Source organism: Anser brachyrhynchus, assembly GCF_964034855.1.
Source record: "Anser brachyrhynchus genome assembly, chromosome: 11".
Lineage (NCBI taxonomy): Eukaryota > Metazoa > Chordata > Aves > Anseriformes > Anatidae > Anser > Anser brachyrhynchus.
In genome coordinates, this window is record NC_137706.1 from 6,347,312 (window position 1) to 6,368,467 (window position 21,156).

General features: G+C 41.1%; 3 protein-coding genes across 12 annotated transcripts in view; 1 reads left to right on the top strand and 2 right to left on the bottom strand.

The window, feature by feature from the left end:
- Positions 1–6,244, bottom strand: part of OTUD7A (OTU deubiquitinase 7A) — a 149,752-nt gene extending 143,508 nt beyond the window's left edge. For all 7 annotated transcript variants that reach the window (XM_080608063.1, XM_080608065.1, XM_080608064.1 and 4 more), the window contains exons 1-2: positions 6,114–6,244; positions 3,132–3,202 (exon numbers count right to left, since the gene is read on the bottom strand). The gene's annotated coding sequence lies outside the window, so the exon portion shown is untranslated. The remainder of the gene's footprint in view (positions 1–3,131; positions 3,203–6,113) is intronic.
- Positions 1–21,156, top strand: part of GCNT3 (glucosaminyl (N-acetyl) transferase 3, mucin type) — a 42,955-nt gene that overhangs the window by 4,243 nt on the left and 17,556 nt on the right. The window contains exons 2-3 of one of the 3 annotated variants that reach the window (XM_080608133.1): positions 5,435–7,240; positions 9,399–14,701. In XM_080608133.1, coding sequence (XP_080464259.1) covers positions 5,808–7,118 — 1,311 coding nt within the window. In that variant the 5' untranslated portion in view covers positions 5,435–5,807 and the 3' untranslated portion in view covers positions 7,119–7,240; positions 9,399–14,701. Of the gene's footprint in view, positions 1–4,069; positions 7,241–9,398; positions 14,702–20,984; positions 21,093–21,156 lie in introns of those variants that run through there. The other 2 variants (XM_080608132.1, XR_013956090.1) reach the window with 2 other exon arrangements.
- GTF2A2 (general transcription factor IIA subunit 2) lies at positions 16,441–20,916 on the bottom strand. Of its 2 annotated transcripts, XM_080608176.1 has the most exons (5): positions 20,783–20,916; positions 20,463–20,630; positions 19,840–19,944; positions 18,458–18,584; positions 16,441–16,764 (listed from the first exon to the last, which is right to left on the bottom strand). In XM_080608176.1, exons 2-5 carry the CDS (start codon positions 20,532–20,534, stop codon positions 16,739–16,741), a joined length of 330 nt encoding a protein of 109 aa, XP_080464302.1. In that variant the 5' UTR covers positions 20,535–20,630; positions 20,783–20,916; the 3' UTR covers positions 16,441–16,738. The 2 variants fall into 2 exon arrangements, with proteins under 2 accessions (XP_080464302.1, XP_080464303.1); XM_080608177.1 differs by lacking the exon at positions 20,783–20,916 and having other exon boundaries at positions 20,463–20,769.

The window sequence follows — 21,156 nt, forward strand, 5'->3', positions numbered from 1 at the left end:
AGGTTAATCTATTGGTTTTAGGTGGCAATGTTTTGGAAGGGAGGCAGATGGGGCCTACGTAACATACCCAGGGCTGTCCCATGCCAGGCAGAAAAAGCTGAGCCAGTCAGTGAAAACAGTGGTGCCTCTGTGAAGAGGAAAAGAAAGAAAAAAAAAAGGTGAAGAAAAAAGGGAAAAAAGAGGGGAAAAAATGAAGAAAAAAAAAGCCGCCCAGTAGTGCGTGAGAGAGGAATAGGGGCTTGGAGTGAAGTGTGAGAAACAATCCTGTGGACATCAAGGCCAGTGAAGGAGGGAGGAGATTTGCTCCAGGCAGCAGAGCAGGCATTTCACTGCAGCCCACGGAGAACTGCTCACCGAGCCCATGGGTATCCTCTGAATGAAGCTGCAGCCTGGGGAGAAAGACCCAGCACTCTCCCTAAGGAGATAGATTTGTGAATGAAGGAGTGAATCATAGAATATCCGAAGTTGGAAGGGACCCACAAGGATCATCACGTCCAACTCCTGGCACCACACAGGTCTACCCAAGAAGTCAGACCCATGTGACTAAGTGCACAGTCCGAACGCTTCTTAAACTCTGACAGAAGTTGAGCTGAGGAGTGAAGTTGAGCCTGGAAAAAAGTGGGTGGGGTGGGAGGAAGGTGTTTTAGTCTTTTCTCTACATTCAAATCTATTTTAAATAGCAGTAAGCTAAATGAATTTTCAAGTCTGTTCAGCCTCTAATTGTAAGTTGTAAGAGCTCCTCATCTTTGTCTCGACCCACAATCTTTTCCATCTTATTTTCTCCCTCTGTCCTTTTGAGGAAGGGGAGTGGGAGTGCAGCTGGAAGCCAGGCTGCAACTCAAGGGCACAAAGCTAACTTCCTGGTATCCCTTGGTGCACTCTCACTTGCAATGACTAATTCATCCTTCTGAGCTCCAGAAAAACTTTTAACTTCTAACAGTCCGTCCATCCATCCCTATTTAGATACCAGTCAGGTATTTCTGCAGGATGAAGGCCCTGATCATCTTCTGCTGCCAAGAACAATCAAAACCAAGGAATGACAGCCTTACACAAAAAACAGTTTGGTGGTCTTTTTGTCCTCCAATCAAATACTTGTTCTGTAGCCCTGTCCACTATTAGCTTTCAAAGACCTCCAGTCAGCCAGAAGCACTGAGCACTCTCACTGCAGCCTTCTCAAATGATCTGACTGAAAAAGAAAACCAAAAGTGAATAAAATTGTCCAGGTTGTCAACACTGAGTGAATTTGTAGACTTTCTTCATAGGAGGTAGCAACTTTTCCAGCCAAAAGGAAGTACTGAATCTGTCTCAGCAATGTAGGTCATTCTGTGGACAATACTGGTTCTGACTCTATGGATTAATTTCTGTGGATTATATGAAGAGAAGAATCTTTTGATTTTTCTAGCTTCGACAACTTCAGTATTGTACATAGCTGCTAAATACACACATTCTGACAAAATAATTTCAAGAAAAGCTTTAATTACTCATAACTACTTTTCTGCAAGTATCTAAGTTAGTTTTGAACACCTGAGTTAGTTAATTCAGAGCCAGAGGAGCCTAGGGATCAGTAAGCAGGACGCCACTCCAAGTACCACAAGGATGAGGCGAAAAAAAAGGGGGGGGGGGGGGGGGGGGAAGGGGGGGGCAGGGGTAGCAGTCAGCCAGAGAGGCCCGCACACAAAACTTCCCTCGGTCTCAGTGGACAGCAACTTGATAAACTGCACCGTAAGACAGAGCACAATGTAAAATGATGTGGAAACCAGCTGGGTGCCCACTTCTTTTAGGCTAGAAGTGTGGCCCTGCAAAGAAATGGCACTTCGGAAGAAGGACCACCTCTACAGATAGCCTCTGTCCTTGCTTGACAGATTCAAGCAAGATTAAAAAAAATGGAAATGACATCTCCTGCTTCTTTGACAAAGGACTGGAACATACAGAAACAATCATTTAGTGGTGCTTTTCATTGATATTTTACACACTTTAAACTCTTACTTTTTAAGATGTGTTGCTTTCTGCTTACAATTATACTTTGTGCAGGTACTTCCTTCTATTTAGCTCTTCACTATCTAGCTGACACACAAAACCCTACCACACCTGTCAGACACAGAGGTTAGATGAGAGTCATTGTGCTGTGAATATCAGATTCCTCCTACTGACACAAAGGTGCCGGAGAGCACAGAAGTTACCCATGAACTAGTAATGCCTATGACGCAGTTATCCATCACAGAGAAACCACACCACAATGCACACTACACCTCCGAATTAATCAGCAGCAAACAAGGCTGTCTCCTGTAAACTGAAAGGATAAAAAGTACTAAACCAGCAGAATGATAAAGACAACAATGCCCAGATAGTTTAAAAGTGACATTACAGCTTAGAGGTGGAGTCCTTCAAAATCTCTCCAACCTAGTCTGTTACAGACTGAACAGATTCTAACTTAAAAAAAAAAAAAAAAAAAACCAAACTCATACCTTTTGTGACCAAGCAGCTAAAACCAAAACTCTCAGTGCACACAAGCAATGGAGTGTAACACACAAGATTTTTTTGTAGTATTTACACTCTTGGCCTCAGATGACCTCTTTATTATGTTATCAGGATTTACTTCTCCTACATATTTCTTAAAAGTCACATAAAAGCAGCTCACGCTAATCTACATGCATAAAAATTCTTTCATTATATACTTTAGTAGCCATCGCTTCAGGCTAATTCCTCCAAGTTCCAAGCCAGTTCCATGTTTCTCTCTTCATTAATTCTGCTTTCCCAGGGAAAACCCTATATCCTTTTACAAGATGTGTGCAGGCGAACCCATTGTGACAATGAGCCTTGTCATCACTATCTAAAATTCCACCATGTCCTTCACCAGGTGTGGCACAATCAGCAAACAATCACATAATTTATTTTTTTTTTCTTCCCTTGGAGAAGCAAGCAGAATACTTATTTCTTCTTCACGCTCCAATGCGCTTATCTGTACCAAACCCTCAAAATTATATAATTAGAAAGGTAACAGGTCACCTTGTGATGATTTTTGTACACCATAACAGGAAAGTTAGAAAAGCACTAACTTCTGACTTGATATTTGTTATTGAAATGGAAGCAGGTATTAGAAGGCACTACACAGATGTGGCACCTAGACTTACCGGAACTCTTTTATCTCAGAGTCTTCACCGTTATGAAGAAAGCCTTGCTCTTTTATATCAGCAGAGGAATTCTGGAAATAAATAGACACACCACTGTTTTATGACAACACAGTGACCTTTAAGCCACAGATACCACTGCCAAACACTTCAACTCCCTTCTATGCTATTCCTTCACTATTTCAAGTACAAGCAACTTCAGGCCTGCAGTATATTTCTGCAAAAAGCATACCACAAGAATCTTAGGTTATGTAACTTCTCACAGATAGTGCTGTGAAAGATCTAATGGAATATCAATACCGTTAAATCATCATTTTCTTACACTGTAAGCTACCCTCATATCTCCAGGCTATTGTTCTCTTTATGTAAATAATCATGTGGCTGCAGGTTACCCTGTAGACATTACTTGTACCATAGCATAGTATTCTTACTACACTATTGTATTATAGTATCTTTATCATACAACAGTTGTTTTACACTCACTTTTAAACAGTCACTTTTGTACTCAGAAGGAGATGTACATCATCACAAAACAAAGCCAAAGCTTTGTTTAATTTTTTTTTATTTTGTTTAGCCCACAGTTTAGAAGTTTTAGTTAAACCTGAGAGCATAAGTATCAACAGACTTTAAATATTAAATTAATATTAATAGGTTTTAATAGCTATTTAGGATGAAAACAAGTTCTTATATCTTGGACTTTACCTACAAAATATTATTTTGTGTAGGCTACCATTTCTCCCATGGGAAAAAAAAAAGCAGCTTTGCAGAAAGCATGATGTTAATTAAGTTTTATTTAATTCACTTTTCATGTTTCTTTAAGTTTTGGGATTTATTTATTTATTAAGCCTTTGACACTGTTTGGAGACCAAAGACACTATTGGCTTTAAGATTATAGCTAAGAAGACTGAAAACACATTTTTCAAGCCTCAAAATAGACTTACCAGTTGTTGACTTTTAACAAGGGATGGCTGTTTTCATGTAAAAATGTGATTGAAGAATCTTTCCAAATTTCTGAAAAAACAGCACCTCATTTCTGAATCGCAAGACCATAATTAAAAAAAAAAAAAAAATGCACTACAGGAATTAACTACAAAAACCCATTTAAGAACTCTTATGTGGAGTCATCACTTTTCCGGCATTTCCCATGGGAGTAAGAATTGGAGGATTTTGACCCCAACACTATGCCATTAAAAGGTACAATGCATATAGATCAGCTAGAACATTAAACCAGGAGTGACTGTTTATGGTGTTTTGCAATATGCTCTTGTTTTCCTAGTCCACCAGCTGTGGCCGTATGAAAGACGATGTTCGCACACTGAAATCAGAATATAGAATCAATAGAAAAACATTGCTTTAGATAAAGAAAACCCCAAGTCTACAAGGACTTGCCATTCCCCTACACAAGGCTGCAGGGATACAGCCTAGCAGAGATGACCTAAATTGGAAGAGCTGCATAGAAATGCAAAAGCTGCACTGAGAGAATTATTATTGCCCTATTGGAAAGTACTTTGTTCAGGTGAACTAACTCTCTACTGCAAGCTGAAGATAACTTAGAATCAAATTGCAGGATCAAGGAACACATATAAAATGGGACTGTCTTTTTCTGTGCCCTGAGAAAGCAATTCGCCCATAGTGTGTCTTGTTTACATTTCCCACACCTTTTCTCCCAAGGACATCGACTTTGGTACTTAGCACAAGAAAACTGACATATGGCAAATAATTTACGCATCACATTAGTGCGTTTCATAATGTCTACCAGAATTTCTGGACTGCAGACATCTAAGAGTACTTCCTGAATTAGCTAAACAAGTAATTCAACCAATAGACTCAGTGTTTAAATTGGGGAAGTAATACCTACTGTTTTCTAAAACCTGTGCAGAATTACACTTACATAATGGTTGTCAGTCCTGCTACAAGTTCTGTGTTTGATTTCTTGACATATCTGGACCTAAATAAACAGACAGATAAAGACAAACTTTTATTTGTATTTTAGAAAAATTGTCTTCCTCCGCTCACCTATGCAAATCGACCAATATTCTATCACTCCTTCATTAAAGTGCACACTTTGTGGCCCATTATTTATAAACTGGGCCCTCTTTCTTCACCCTCTGCTTCCACTGTGGAATCCTTCACTAAAGTCCTAAATGCTCCAGACCAGCAGAAAGCATGCTGCAGCTGGGCTTCCAGACTACAGTGCTGTTGCTCTCACTCCCTTGACCTGTAAATTTGCATGATGTAAATGCTGGAAAAGCAGTATAGATCCAAACTCATCTAGTAATGTCTTTTTTTCTTTTTTTTTTTTTAAGTGTGTTGCACAGGATTGCATTCTAGGGGGATTTTCCTTGCTTTGTACACTGGACAGGGGTAAGATAAAATTTTTTTTTATATACCGACATAAAAGATAGACAAGAACCTCCTGTACTGATAAAACCCAAACAGCTACGCAACAAGGAGGGAGGTGACTTCCTTTTATTCACCTGTGGTTACGCTGAGAACGCCCAGCCACTGTTTCACCCTTCCCAGGAACCTGGCACCGAAGCTGTCAGGTTACTCTGCACAGGCGGCGCTGACTGAACAACTGCACCCTCCAGCAAGTCCATGCAGGAGGTCGGCCCAGGCGAGGCAAGGTGAGGCACAGGCTGGTGGCTGTGGCCGTGCAGCGCGCTGCCCCTGAGCCACATGTGTTGGAGTGGCGGGGGCATGCGGCTGTGCGAGGGGAAGCCCCCAGCAGCACGGCGGCGCTGCATGCTGCTGCTCGGCTCCCTGCTGCTGGTCGTTGCCCTGGCACTGCGCAGTGTGACCCGGCCCTGCCATGATGCCCACCCCCGCTGCCGTGACCACCTCCGCCAGGCTCTGGAGCTACCCTCCAGCCGAAGGATCAACTGCTCGGGGGTTGTCAGCGGGGACGAGCAGGCGATCCAGGAGGCACTCCTCAGCAACCTGGAGACTAGAAACAAAAGGGCACCCCTGACACCCGAAGCGTACCTTAACATGACGAAGGACTGCAGCAGCTTCAAGGAGACCCGGCGCTTCATTGAGTTCCCACTGAGCAAGGAGGAGGCCGAGTTTCCCATTGCCTACTCCATAGTCATCCACAACAAAATCGAGATGTTCGAGCGGCTCCTGCGGTCTGTCTACGTGCCACAGAATGTCTACTGTGTCCACATGGACAGCAAGTCCCCAGCTGCCTTCCAGGAGGCCGTGAGGGCCATCGCCGCCTGCTTCCCCAACGTCTTTGTGGCCAGCCGCCTGGAGAACGTGGTCTATGCCTCCTGGTCACGCCTGCAGGCTGACCTCAACTGCATGCAGGACCTGCTGCAGAGCCCCGTGCCGTGGCACTACCTCCTCAACACCTGCGGCACCGACTTCCCCATCAAAACCAATGCGGAGATGGTCCGCGCCCTCCAGATGCTGCAGGGGCAGAACAGCATGGAGTCGGAGAAGCCATCGTCCTACAAGCAGCTGCGGTGGAAGTACCACCACGAAGTGGGGGATGCCATCTCCAAGACATCCACCGAGAAGCTGCCGTCACCGCTCAGCTCGCCCATGTTCACGGGCAGCGCGTACATTGCGGTGACGCGGGCCTTCGTGCAGCACATCTTCGAGGACCCCACAGTGCTGCAGTTTCTGGAGTGGGCCAAGGACACCTACAGCCCCGACGAGCACGTCTGGGCTACCCTCACCCGTGTGCCTGGCGTGCCGGGCGCCATGCCCCACAACGACAAGTTCGAGCTCTCGGACATGAACGCCCTGCCCCGCCTGGTCAAATGGCAGTACCTGGAGGGCGACACCAGCAAGGGAGCGCCCTACCCGCCCTGCACCGGCCGGTACCAGCGCGCCGTCTGCATCTACGGGGTCGGAGACGTGTCCTGGATGCTCCGGCAGCACCACCTCTTGGCCAACAAGTTCGACCCCCAGGTGGACGATGCCGCCATCCAGTGCCTCGAGGAGCACCTGCGCCATAGGGCTCTGCTCGGCGCGGGGCTCTGAGGGGAGCCGGGGCACAGCCCGCCCCGGCGGCGCCTGAGGGACGGCGGGGGAGGAGCCGCAGGGCACCTCACGGACTGGGGGCTCCTTCCGCGGTCGCTGAGGAGAAACGGCGGAGCCCCGGGGTAAGCGGAGGCCGGGGGGGCACCGGGCTCGGTGGGGGAAACGGGGGTGCTGGGGTGGGAGGGCGCAGCTCCCCCCCTTCTCTCCCTCCTCTGCCCGCGGGCATCTCCTCAGACAGGGCGCGCATCCCCGGCGGCTCCCCCCCGGCCGCCCTAAAGAAGCGGGGCCGGTGTTTTTCCCATTCTCCATCTACTGACTGTTCGCAAAAGCGACGCCAGAGCTCCTTTTTGTTTTAGAAAAGCATGGCCAGGTCGCAAGCCAGAGTGACTCCGCGTCCTGGTACGAGCACAGGTGAAACTATGCAATTGATTGTTTTTTTGTAAAGCACCTAGCACCTGCCCCGCTGCTCGGCTTAGCGTCGGTTTGCTTTTGTTTCAGGCACTTTATGGTTGTTTAACTGGTGTCAATAGCTGCTGGCCGTAAAAAAAGGTTTGCCAATAAAATCAAACACACCGAAATTGGTGGCTTCTTGGTATTCTGTGTGCTGTAGTCACCTGCGGAGAACTAACTGCTCCCAGGCAGACCATTAAATTATTTCATCCATCTGCACCCCACTTCTCCATCTGTAATACACGTGAAGGGATGCTTAAGTAGTTAACTGTGTGCTAACCTACATTTTCTAACATCTTCCTCTCTATCCCTCCCCCCAGAAAAGAAAATATTATAAGGAGTGTTCTCGGTAATGTAATTGCCACATCCAGTAGTGTGCTGGGCCTTTTAGATGAACAAAACATCTGACATTCATTTTTTCCTAAAGTTTCTTTAAGCTGAAAGATCTGTGAACTGTATTTCACCTATGTGTACTTTAACCACCTCACATTAAAGCCGGCTACTTCCTGTGGAGCCAACAGTGCTTCACTACCTAAGATGGTGAGGATTTAATTCAGTTGCCTTTAAACAATCAACAACTTTTCCCTAGTAATTTTCTTATCAGTAAGCACTCTTACCTTTATAAATTCAAAGTCTCCTGTGGAGAACAACCATTATCCAAAGAACATCTGAAGCAGTTCCACAGCTTGCTACAATTATGAACTACGCAGTTCTTTAAAACATTGATTTAAATAGGATGAGATTAAATAACTGACTTGAGAAGGCGTGCCACCGCAGTTTTGCTGGACATTCTAAAACAAATTTCATTGTAAATGCTGATTTTTAAAACAACACTGATTTCACAGCAATTTTTAAAGGCAAAACAACAACAACAATAACAACTATCAGCAAGACAAGCTGCCAATTAAACAAATACCTAACCTATCATTGGGCATTTATTTACCCAAAAAGACTGAATAAAGTAATAGAATCCTATAGAATCCTGGCTCCACTAGGAAGCTTTTTCCAAGTACTGTAAATAGAAATCAGCTGCAATAGAGATTTAAGCTTTATGCTAATCTGTTAATAGCATACAAAACTTAAAATGGTTTCAGCAGCCAATTCAGCATTAAATAACAAATATTCACCTTTGCAGTACATTCATTCAGAACAGAACTTCTATGCTAACTCAGGGCACAAACTCAAGTTTCCCAACATGAACTGCATGACTGCAACCAAGCCATAGCTGCCTATTTTGATTTTGACAGTTGGAGCTCTTTCTTTTACTGTAGATTAATATGTATTTACCCAAAGTGGTTAACTAGTCCCATTGGCTCACTGGTGGGATTGGGATACATTCACATTTCTAGACTAAATCAGGCACAGCGGGGTCAATGTGTTTGTAATTATGTGAAGGTGGTCTGTACATTGTCTTTTTCCCTTGGAAAATAGAAAACATACATCCATAGTCATGGAGAAGAAACAAAAAACAAAAAAAGACAGCTCACTTGTCTATTCTAAGGAATTTTATCAAAACCAATCCCATCCATCAAACAAACGTCTCTAAGAAAAACTATATGTATTTCTCCAAGAACCTTCTGAGCACCTACAAAGAGTGAAAGGGTGCTTGGGGTAGGAGGGACCTCAGCCTGAAACAGTGACAGATTCCCAAAGAAGGGATCTCCAAAGTATTTTGCAAAGAAAGATTTATACTCACAGGTTACTTACAGATTTGTTATAGTAATTTTTGTCCCTGTCAGTCTGTAAATATGTATAACTTCTTTGGTTTTCTTCTCTCAGAAATACGAAGTATTGCTTGTACAGACTAAACAGTAGATGTTTTATGTATAGACAGAGACTGCCCTGACCAAAAAAAAAATTTCAGATGGAAAGAGAGGAACAAGTACCTAGATCTGAAAAATACAAAATAAGCCACTTCAGATCAGTTCCACAGTAAGTCTCTTGGCAGAGTCACAATAACTTTTCTTTTAATGTTATTACAATCTATGCTCTTCCTGATTAGAACTGGAAACAGATAATTTAACATTTGTCCACAGCTGAAAGAGCTTGTCTATTAAATATGAAGGCCTCAGTGGAACCAGCATATATACAAAAGTTTTACCTCTTCTCAGGGAGCTAGTCAAACCACATACACAAAGTATTTTTGTGCTGTAAACATACACCTATTACATCATAAAAGCAATGCCTTACAGCGTAACAAAAATGAATGAAAGGTAATTACATCAAAAGGGTTTTAAAGTATATTTAGCCTTTAAATACAGTCCATCTGCCCAACCCACCAAAAAGTTTGGTTTTTATTTAAACATGTCTAGTTTGAAAAGTTGGTTCTCAGGAATTTCTAACTCACTCTTTCCTATTTCTATTGCGAGGCTTTGCTCCCAAGCCTTTATATATGGCTTATACCATAATATTTTGAGGCAGTTGACTGTCTTCGGTGTGTTTGGTCAGTTAGACAGAAACGGGTGGAAACAGTCAGTGAGTAGCTGGACTCTCATTTGACACCTCATGGGCTGTATGGAGTCTCTGACAAAATATTTACTTTTCCAACATGATTATACTATTTTACCATCACCAACATCATTCAGAATTTTGGATTACTCACAATTTATCTCAGATAATTTGGTTCCAAAAACAAAGGCATATCTTGTGCAAATTTATTTTCAACTCACCCTTCTCCTTTCAGTAGTGACCTAATTTCTTCTGGAAGAACATGAGGCTACTCCCAAATTGAGAATGTGAACTAAGATAATAAGATTCTGACAGAGGAATGTTCACAGCATTTCCTCTTCCAAAGACATTAGAAATGTCATATTTATGAGTTCAGTCATATGTCAAAGCAGTGATACAGGAAGAAAAATTATTTATATGTCTCCTTATCATTACAAATGACAATAAAAAATATCACTCAACGCCCATATAGAACTATGTATTCCAGAGATCTCGAAGTATCTCAGAAATAAAATAAATAGCATCTTGGAAAATCAGTGATGGTGCACAAAGAAATGATGCATCTTGGCAAGGTTAGTTGCAGAACTGAAAAAAGAATAAACTTGAAATAGAGTAGGACAAACCCTAGCCCAAAGTAGTATTGGCATAACCAGAATACAGGTCCGTCTTTAAAAAATAGGTTAAACGCCATATGAACTTAATCAATAAAATCCTTGGCTATCTAAATTAGAAATATAATCATATCAGAAATAGTAGAGTTAACTTGGTCTAGGGAGAGTACGAAACATCTGCTTACGGTGCTTCTGTCCACAGTCTGTTGTTAACAACCTGATTTTTAAATAAACCACCAGTTGTTTAAGGAGGAAGTATGTTGCAAATTGCCATTTGCCTTTCAAGATACTCACAGGAGGAAGGTGAAACTGTAATTCTGATGTCTAGTAACAGATGTATTCTTTTTATACTCACCTGGTATTAATTCAAGTTTTTTTTCACTTTCTTCTTACAAGAACAACCTAATGTGAGCTGAAACTGGCATAATATATATTTAAACAGAAGGTCCGTAAACAGCTCTTCTTAACTATATTCAGGAGGGTCTACTTCCTTCTTGCTTTGCATTTCTTTCATATTTTATATGGTCTTCTCTGAAGCATTCTATAATAAAGAAATGGGTCAATGGAAATAAATTCAGAGTAAAACAGGTATTAAATTCTGAAAAAAATAGAAGCAAACACGACCTATAGAAACAAAATATTGGTAAAATATTTTCTGTTATAAATAAAGTTGATTCAGCCATTGATTACTATACCATAATATGTTTAATTTATACAGTAAATTTGTCTCTGAGCAAAGCTATTTTCCTAATGAAGGATTCCCTCTAAATCATTGAGGCTGAAGTCCAGATTTCCCAGTACTGTCTTACTGAAGTTAACATGTTCTTTACCACGCTCCTACTTGTCTTCTTTTTTTTTTCCCCGAACATTTCCCCCAGGAACTTTTAGAGCACCGAAAACCAAAACCAAGTCACTAGTACTGTAACTGAAATACTACTTCCTGTGCCACTGAGGATCCTCAAAAGCAAATATCCATGTATTGCCAGTACCTCTTATCTACTTCATTGTACCTAATAGTCATTGTGTCACATTACAAAATGACCCTGACTAAACTTGTCTTCTGGAAATTTGTCATAAATCTTTCCTGCTCTGTACTTACTGTTCTTCCTTGATTTGTCTTTCATAACATTTGAAGTGAGATATTCACATCCCTGACTAAGTAAACAGCTTGCTTTAGCTAACATCCGGTTTTATGCACTTTAGAAATTAACATAATCCCTTTTCCTCATAGAAGCTGTGTTTACACAGGCAGTGACCCATAGCCACTTTTACGGATTTATTTCCTTTTTCTCACTTTTTTTTTCCTTAAGTTTCTTTCTAAATAAAAACATCCACTCCAGCTCAAGTTCAAGATGCAAAGGTATCTTTTGCTTTTTTTCCACTAGGTGGAAGTCACTGTGACCTTTATAAAATAAATTGACAAAAAAACAACAAATAAGCAAACAAATCCGTAACAATAGGAAGAACTGAACACGTAGCAGCAAGCAAACTGATGCTGTAGCGAGTGAGATAGTTTGTCTTCTGCTGGACATTAAGATAGCTTAGTACAACAAATGTTCAGTTAATACTTTAAGGTAAAAGTTCAACCAATCTCCTGAGATCACAAAGCACGTCAATCATATGAACATGGAGGGATTAGCAGAAATTCAAACACAGGAAACAGCAAACGGCCAGAAAGGTATGAAGGAGAGTACAGTAATAAAAAGCAGGAAGAATACTGGCACCAAAACCCTTTACCTTCTCTTTGTCCCACTCTCCATCAGTGAACTGAAATAGCCTCCACAGAAACAGTAGATCAGGGGCCTGGACAAACACCATCCCAGAAATGTGGTTAGAGCTGAGAACTGTGCTGCCAAGCCAGTGTCAGAGCTTGTCTTGGCAGCTGTGAGGTTTAGCAGGAATTAACTCCTCCAGAGGCATAGGCAAACTTCTCTTCTGCAGTGAGCAGGCAGCAGTCTTCATGCCACAGGCAGGTACTCTTTAAGGCATTCCTGGAGCAATTGAGGAAATCAAAAAGGTTATTTCCAATAATTATTTATGCTTCAGTATGCCTCAAGTGTTTTCTAAAGAGATAGCAGAGTTAACAGGGTAAACAGCTTATGCTGCTTGGGGAGTTCAAGAAAATTAGATAGCCTACAAAAAGGGGGGTGGGAGGTGTATACCCTTATGCATGTTCTTTCTTCACATACACAAAATCAACACTAACATCTGCAGCTTTCAAAAGTATATTCGCTGAACAGACAGACATCAAAGAGTGGCAGTGGGAGCTCTTGCACTGTAACATAACCATGCAAGGAACAAGGGTGCCAAATACTTCTCCACTGCATATGCAGATTGCCTTTTGGCTCTCAAGAAAAACAGACCGCAAGAGTGAACTACAGGATTGATTACAAAAAGCTGAAGTATTCATAGTCTGTATGCATCCAGATTTGATCCATGTCACAGAAATGTCCCGCAGATGCAAGAACATCAGATACCTGCATTGCCTAACGGTGCACTGTCATGAAGCAAAAATATGAGGATTATGCAAGTTAATTTTAGGAACAGTAAGTAGTCGAGCTTAAAACAAACTATTTTTGCAAGCTAAATTCAGAATACTTGGAAAACAAGGATTCCACCATGAGAGTGGAAAACAAGTGGTTTTCAGAACAACAGCTTGATGCATTTGCAGTAACCAGAACTATCCTATGTCATCAGACAATTTTACACAGAGATACTAAAACAGAATCCAAATGTCAAAGAAAACTTCTAATACCACTGATAACTGCCCAGGCAGCAAAACTATAAACATCAAGGTACGTTTGCCTTTCCTTCCTTCAGTTTTTGCCTGTAACTTCTCTTTTCCTGGTGTTCTGTACGAATGGGCCTTCGGACTTCCAGCTGCAGAGATGAAAGGAGTGTCTTAGGTTATAGAAGCACATGCTTGTTTGTCCATTTGTTTCCACTCATTTGTATGCTGTTTCATCTAAAATGTTCCCTTGCTCCCAATTTGTCTATGCTTTCTATCTTTTCACACAGATAACACAGATTCTCGCAGTGCACAGTCCCTTCTTTATCACTGTGCCAGAAACAGATTCTTGTCCCCAGTTATTCCAGTTCCTCCAAAATCTTTCAAGTCTGTTGTACGTTTCTTTTAAAACTACATTACTATTAGCAAAAGAAAAATCTCAGTTCAGAAGCATCTGTAACAACATATTTTTAATCCGTATTGTTTTTTGCCACTCACTTAACTCAGGCCAAACACCAGGCTAATTAAGAACATCAGTCACACTTAAGCATTTGCACATTTTTCCACTACAGAAAAACTTGAGTGCTTTAAGTATAGTGCATTTAAATTCATTTCAGAATGCCCATCTCCTTTTCAAATGCTTCCATGCTTTCAAAGGCAAGGCAACATTCAGATCTCAGTATTCAAGCGAATGGGAACCACCAGGTAAGTAGAGTATACTGTTAAGAGTCTTACTGTTATGTATCACTACAGAGGATACTAAATCATCGTATCCTTCTCCAAAGAACCAGGTCTAGATCTCTTGTGAAACTCTTGCTTCTTCTTGTTTCCTGTTTTTAAAAAAGTCAGTAAAATTGTCTTGAATTTTTGAACTTTATCATTTCTGGTCCTGCTCACATTGATTTGAATGTCAACAGTTACTATGTAGCAGACATCTTTGCCATCAAAATTATTTCTCCTTTTTTGTCTGCCATTTTTCATAGCATATATACACATTACACAATTTGCTTTCTCAGTTACATATTTCCTTTCAACTAGCAGCTGAAGTAGGACTAAGCATGGGAGCACTCACAGAGCAGTATTCAAACGTTGAAAGGCAAGAGAAATCAGACGGAGTAGTATGAAGGAAATGCAAACAAATGTATTCCATACAAAAAAAATCACATCAGTGTAATGCTGCTTCTCTATTAAATCTGTTTTTAATGGAAAAAAGACTAGTAAGTATGCTAATGCAGACTTAATTGGAACAAAAGCTGATGTATATTTATTTGTACTAGGAGGGAGGCTACCAAGTCTTGGAGGTTGAGAAGTTTCTGTCCAGAGACAGGAAGACTGCAGGGTTGAAGGTAGGAACAGCAAACACATTCAAGAGGGATGAAAGTCATTTTCTAGATGATTATTAGAGGGGGGAAGACAAGCAAACGAACAAACAAACCAGTTAAACCTAGGAGATTGAGTATGATGGAGAAAAAAACAGAAAACCATACCTCTGCATCCTTTGAGATGATAACCTCAGCACATACTGTACTGCTCAAATAAGAGCAATAGTCTGTTCTTTTGGTTTCAAAATCAGTTACATACCGATCTGCAGCTCACAGAAGACATTTAGCAGAGATATAAGACAAAAAATTAGTCATAAATGTAATACTTGGAGCAGTCTACTACGTAAGTCTGTGAAGTCTTTTCTCACTTAACAAGAAAAATCTCTTGCCTGTAGAAGAGACTCCAGGTCTGGAGCATGGAAGGATCCTTGTTTTCCCTCAACGATCAGCACTTTTGATCAAGAGCACTAAAGTTCATGTTTTAAACACCTTCTAAATGTCATTTCCAGGTCACAGTGGGGTAAGGCAGAGGTTGCCACAGAGGCAACGGTTTCAAAACTAGCCTAGATTGTTTTGGCTGTACCTCGGAAAAATGAGTCAGGGAAGGCAGCTTTCAGTCAAATGTTTGCTTCTCATTTCTGCTAATAGAAATAATAAGAGAGAATTTAATGTTTTCACTTAATGCCATGATAAGGCAGGTGAGCTACTAGGCAGTTTTAATATGTTCAGAACATGTTAAAAGAGGGAGGCAGACATTATCCCAGCCGCCCTCCCCCAAACATACATCCTTTGATGACCAAAGACAGGATTTAGAGATCTATAATAGACTGGAAAAATGTTAAAGGAAATACTAAAACTTTATTAGTTTAATTAACAGACTCAACCACTAACATATGGAAGAATATTTCAACATACAAATTATGCTTCAGTTTTGGCACAAAGATTTAGACTGATTTAAAAAAAATAATTACTCCATGAATGTTTTTTTTGTATAATTCCCAGTTTCTAATAATCTGTAAGTAGTTTACTGTCAAAAATAAATGAATTTACACAGCCAAAACAGCTAGCATTCCTACAACCACACTGGGACATGCTGTTAAGTCAGACATAGAAGCTGTATGTTACATTCCTACTTATAGTGCAGTAACTATTTTAAGGGTCTCTTGATTGGAGTTACTTAGTGGTATATTTAAATCTAAAGAACACAGTTATTCATTTGAAATCTCTAATTTCATAGCTCAACTCTTGTTGAGATCCTGATTGCCAGGTGCTCAATTAAATGAATTCCACATAAAAATCTATTAGATAAACATGAAAATAAGCAGCACTAACATCTGTTGAGAACGTAGTGCAGTCTTAACAGTCTTTGACTCATGAGCTGTGCAATAATATTTTAATATTCAGGTTAGTGTATTATTAGCATAGTGTACCATGATATTTACAGATACCTATTATCTATCTAATAATAGATAGATGTAAGATATATGCAGATAGCTATTATCTATTTATGGATAGAAAGATGCAGTAACAAACAGACAAGTATAATGACCAGCATGAGCTGCTAAGTTTTTGTTGATGTTCTCTAACATTATTTTTAAACAGCCATTTCTTGCGGTCCTATTCAATGCAACCATATTCAGATCAGAACCCTGGAACTGAAAGCCTTTTACATTTGCAACATTACTCAAAACACATTCAGACAATATTGGGAGAACATATTACTGTCTGTTCCTACATAAAGTTTTCCAATGATCACTCATTCATTCACAAGTTTTTAAATAAAAGTTTATTAGAGAAATTATTTTGAACAAAAAAAGGCAACAGTATCTGTTGTAATTTTTTTTTTAAAAAAAAGTAACATCGTGTTCTTCATGCCCCATGTGGTGAACTGAAGAAATGCTACAGGTATTTCTTCCACTGTTGTTCTGTGATGCTTTCTTAGTATGGATTAACTCACATTTGCATCACAAGAATCAAGTATGAATACAGTCCCTTTCCATGCTTCTCTCCAGAAAGTGCTGCATATTAACAGAAAATATTGCAGGCAAACCACAGTTCTATTCATTCGGCAGTATTGGAACCAGTGTCTGGAAATGAAAAAAAGAAAGCGTGAGTTATACATACCCACACTATAGAGTTAAGCTAAAAAGAACCAGTACCTAATACCTTCTCTAATACCTTCCCCAAACTCAACAGCATCCCCCAAGCATTTTAGAACAGAACATATTCTGTACCTAAGTAGTTCCTTCCACTGTTATCAATGTGAGGCATGAACTGCTTGTGCTCTTTCACTTCGTTTAGCAACACTGAAAAGGGCCAGTGCAAAACTTCAAGGTTGTGCACACACATCATTTGCTATTATGGCACCAAAAATCCACGAAGCTTTGCTGTAACTCAGTGATATACACTTTACTGCAGTCACAAGGACATCTTACTAAGTCACATGATCTATTGAAGAGAAAACTTTTAGCACATCCTATAACATAAGCTCCTATAGAGTGTGTGCTACTGTATATGTCTTAGGCATTTTTAAATGTGAGAATCAATACGACCTTCATTAAAACAACTGAGAGCAATTCTCTGTTCTGAACTTTTGTCAGAAGCACCAACTGACACCAACGCCATTTCTGGTATTACTACCAGTACTGCTTTCTTGTTCTTAGTGCTATAGCAAAAAGAATACTTATCTTTGGGTATAGGGAAAGACAAGTCAATGTCTACTACAATGTTTCTTTAGCAAGTCAATTCTTTGTGTAAAAATGGCTGAAATTGTAATAGCAACTTTAAATCACCCAGTTCTTTACATCTTATCTGCATCCTTCAGCAACTGTGAACATTATTAACAAATTGAAAATAAGGTTTCCTCTACTAGCTAAAGTGAGCACACAAAAATAAACAGAGTATGATTGTATGCTTGCCTAATACCAGAAGTTGAGAAAACAATAAATTCTGTCAGCTGTTTAGAACTACAACTGGACATGACCAATGTAATCATGCCAGGATCCAAGAAGCCATGAGGAACTTGTGTCAGAAGTCTAGGATATGCTTAACTTTCCATTCTCATATCTTCCTTTTAGCATCCCTTCGCTCCTCCCCGTGAAACTGGCACCTTTTCACACATCATTAATGACATTGTGCCACATTGATAGTTAAAAGTTATAAGGCAGCTTGCCACAAAAGTCACTAAATGATTTTTTTCCAGTAAAGAATTTCAAGCAACATCGACAAAAAGTAATGTTGTCAAGCAGGTATGGAACAAACTCCTATAAGCAGTGTAAATACAGTGGGCCTGTTGAGCAATACATGTTACATAGTATGATCTGCACTGCCAGCATAAGCTTTTCATGTGCTTGGGTCCCCTACTATCAAATCCAGCACCCAATCGCTTCAACTGTTTTCTCAGACAATTGCTTGCGCAGACTCATGAAGCAGTCTGGTTCAGATAAAATATGGTGCTGTTCTAACAAACAGGTTAATACTACAGAAATCACCACACAGGAATTCAAACCAGATTACTTTTGACTTTGTAATTGCTGTAGTGGTAGTAGTTCAACAACAGATGTCCAGCAGTCTTACACATTCCTGTTTCAGTGTTTGGCAATAAGAGAAGCATTCAGCTTTCTTTTGTTTCCTTTCTCATTATATGTAAAATGGAGTTCAGAGCCCTACTTCTTGTCTGAAAATGCAATCAGTCTTGCCTTAATTGGGCATTTGGTCAAATCTTTCTATAAACGATCAAGTCTTGTGTCTCAGCTTAATTATATCATAGTCCATACTTACTTTTTCCATCACATGCTACAATTTTCACTTTATCCACTTTCACAAGTTCAGTGACCTCCCTAAACTCAACATCATTCAGTACAAATGTCCACACGTTGTCACAGAACCTGTATGTATTCAGAGACCCCTTTAAAAAGACAAGAGACATTTTCTATAGGAAGCATACCGAAAATATGATGTTTACTGTTTACAGAACTACATACCTTCTAGAGCTATAAATCAGTTAACCATAAAGCCAACTGTCAACATGAATACATGCAAACAGAGCAAACAAGCAATTGAAGAAAACTGTAGTTTAAATGCCCTCCAGTGGCCGAAGTTTTCAAGACCACATTGTGATGTTACACCTACGCAAAGGGAAGCTTCATAAGCATGCTAAGGCAGCTTGTACCTTTTCTAATGTGTATAAAGGATCTGTATAACTTACTTCAGTATCAGAAAACATTTTTTAAAATATGCGATATAAAAAAAATCAGTAACAGCAGTGATCGTAACAACATGCAAATTCTGCAACAGTGTAAATAAAAAATTAATGACAAAACATAGGTATGTGGCATAAAGGGGTATCCCCCTACATTTCATAAATTACTGAATATGTTGATATGCACACCTTCTGGCCTTCATCTTCCCCTATTTTAAATTGATTCTCTTGGAACTTAAGTTCCACATAAAATTTTTAGTTCTCTACTTAACGCATCCTTAACACTTTTCTACACCACATTACGTATACAAGGAAAAAAAAATCTCTAACATGTCTATATGGAAAAATAATTTAAAATCCTAAAAGCACACTTCGTTAACTATATTCTGCATAGACTGCAGAAGTATTAGGACAACAGTATTTTCTCAAAATTGCAATCAAATTGACATAATTTGCTGGCTGTCTGACATTAATTAGGGTGGGTGGCTGAAAAAAAAAAGAAAAACTTATTTTTCTGTGACATTTACAGAATATAGATGCAAAATCATTCAGTGATTTGCATAAGGGTAAATCTACAACTCTTTTCATATCAGAGCTGCGGATGAAAATCTGGCTTTATCTCACTTCTGCAAGGTACAACTGAGAGAAGCAAAAGTCTCTCCATTTACAAGACACCGAGGATGGCAAATGCTACCCATCAAAGCATTTCCCTCTTCTCCTTCCTCTGTTTTCATCTGACCAAATCTCTGGTTTTGATTTTTGCGTTCCTCCAAAAGTTTTCTGGTTTAATAGTAAGAGAACAAGCTTTACGATCACACATACAACATGCGTGTAGGTAGTCATATCTCAGAGTAAAAAAGAACCTTCGTAAGTTTCCACTTACAGCACAGTTTTTACCGACATTCTGCATTAACATGCAATTGCTGTAGCTCACCAGAACTTTGATGTGAAGTTATCTTACCCTGAAATTGACTCTGTTCCGGACTCGTTGTGCCAGTGCTGAATTGATAGCTTTATCAAACTGAAGTAGCACCTGAAGGGCCAGCTGAGGAGTGATCTGCTGCGACTGAAGTGGTTTAAAAAAAACAAGTTAACTCAAAAAATGCACTAAAAGTTAAAAACATTACTACAAAGTTTACACGAAGCAGTTCTCTAGAAGAATGCTTTACAGAAATATTATGTTCTTGTATTTATTTCATTTTTCCCGTTTTAACTTTGGGAGAGGAAGCAATGTGCTAAGAGAATTATTTGTGCTATACAAAGATTTCGACTGAGAAACAATCATTGGAAACAAGCATAAGAGGAGGAAACCGACGGCAGTGTTCTGGATTCATCTGGCTGTCCATTTACTGGGCGGAGCGACAGGGAAAAACGCCGCTTTAAAAACACACACTTTCCTTTGTCTGGAACGTTAAGCTGAAGCCTTCCCACGTGAACAGAGCGCTAACAGCGGCCGACTTCGGCCGGTAAGCTTTCCAACACGGCCCATGAGCACCCACAGCACCACCGCTGGGCCGTCTGAGCTGCCCTAGCCCTCCCTCTCCAGCCCAGCGCGCAGCCCCCCGCGGCCCGGCTCGCCCGCACCTGTATGAGCTCGTCCAGGCTCTCCTGCAGGCTGTTCCCCAGCGTGGTGTTCCTGTACAGCTGGTACGCCATGCTTCACTGCGGCGGGCCGGCCACCCTCCTGCTCAGCCACGGCTCCGGGCGCCTGCTGCGTCCTCGCTCTCATCAAAAAAACGAGAGGAAGCGGACCTGGAAAACACAGCGCGGCCCTCACTGCACTGCACGGCGCCGAGCACCCACCGACGAGGGAGGGAGCCCGGCACCGCGCCGCCAGGGCCGCGCTCGGCTCCCCGTGGGACCCCTCAGGGCCCCCCGCGCCCCCCGCGCGGCCCCGGCCTCACCCGCCCCGAGCGGCCGGACGAGGAGCGGCGCGGCCCGGAAGCGGAAGGCCGAGGGAGGAGCTCGGCCCCCAGGGGCTTGGGGAGGGGAAAGGGGGCGTTCAACGGCCTACGGGTTGGTAGCGGCCCAAGCCCTGAGAGAAGACATCCAGACCTCTTTCAAAAGCATTTATTGCGTTTAGGTTTCCCCACGTAACGTTCGCAATGAGGGCTAGCAGCTAGCACGTTCAGACGTGTTTATCGCAGTACTCCGTGACGCCATGGGAGCAGAAAAGAGACGTTAATGTAAAAGGGAGTTATAATACATTAAGAGGTAGGTGAAGAGCCCTGTACTTGGGTGGTTTTATATTCAAGGGGCAAAGGAAAATACCGTCAAA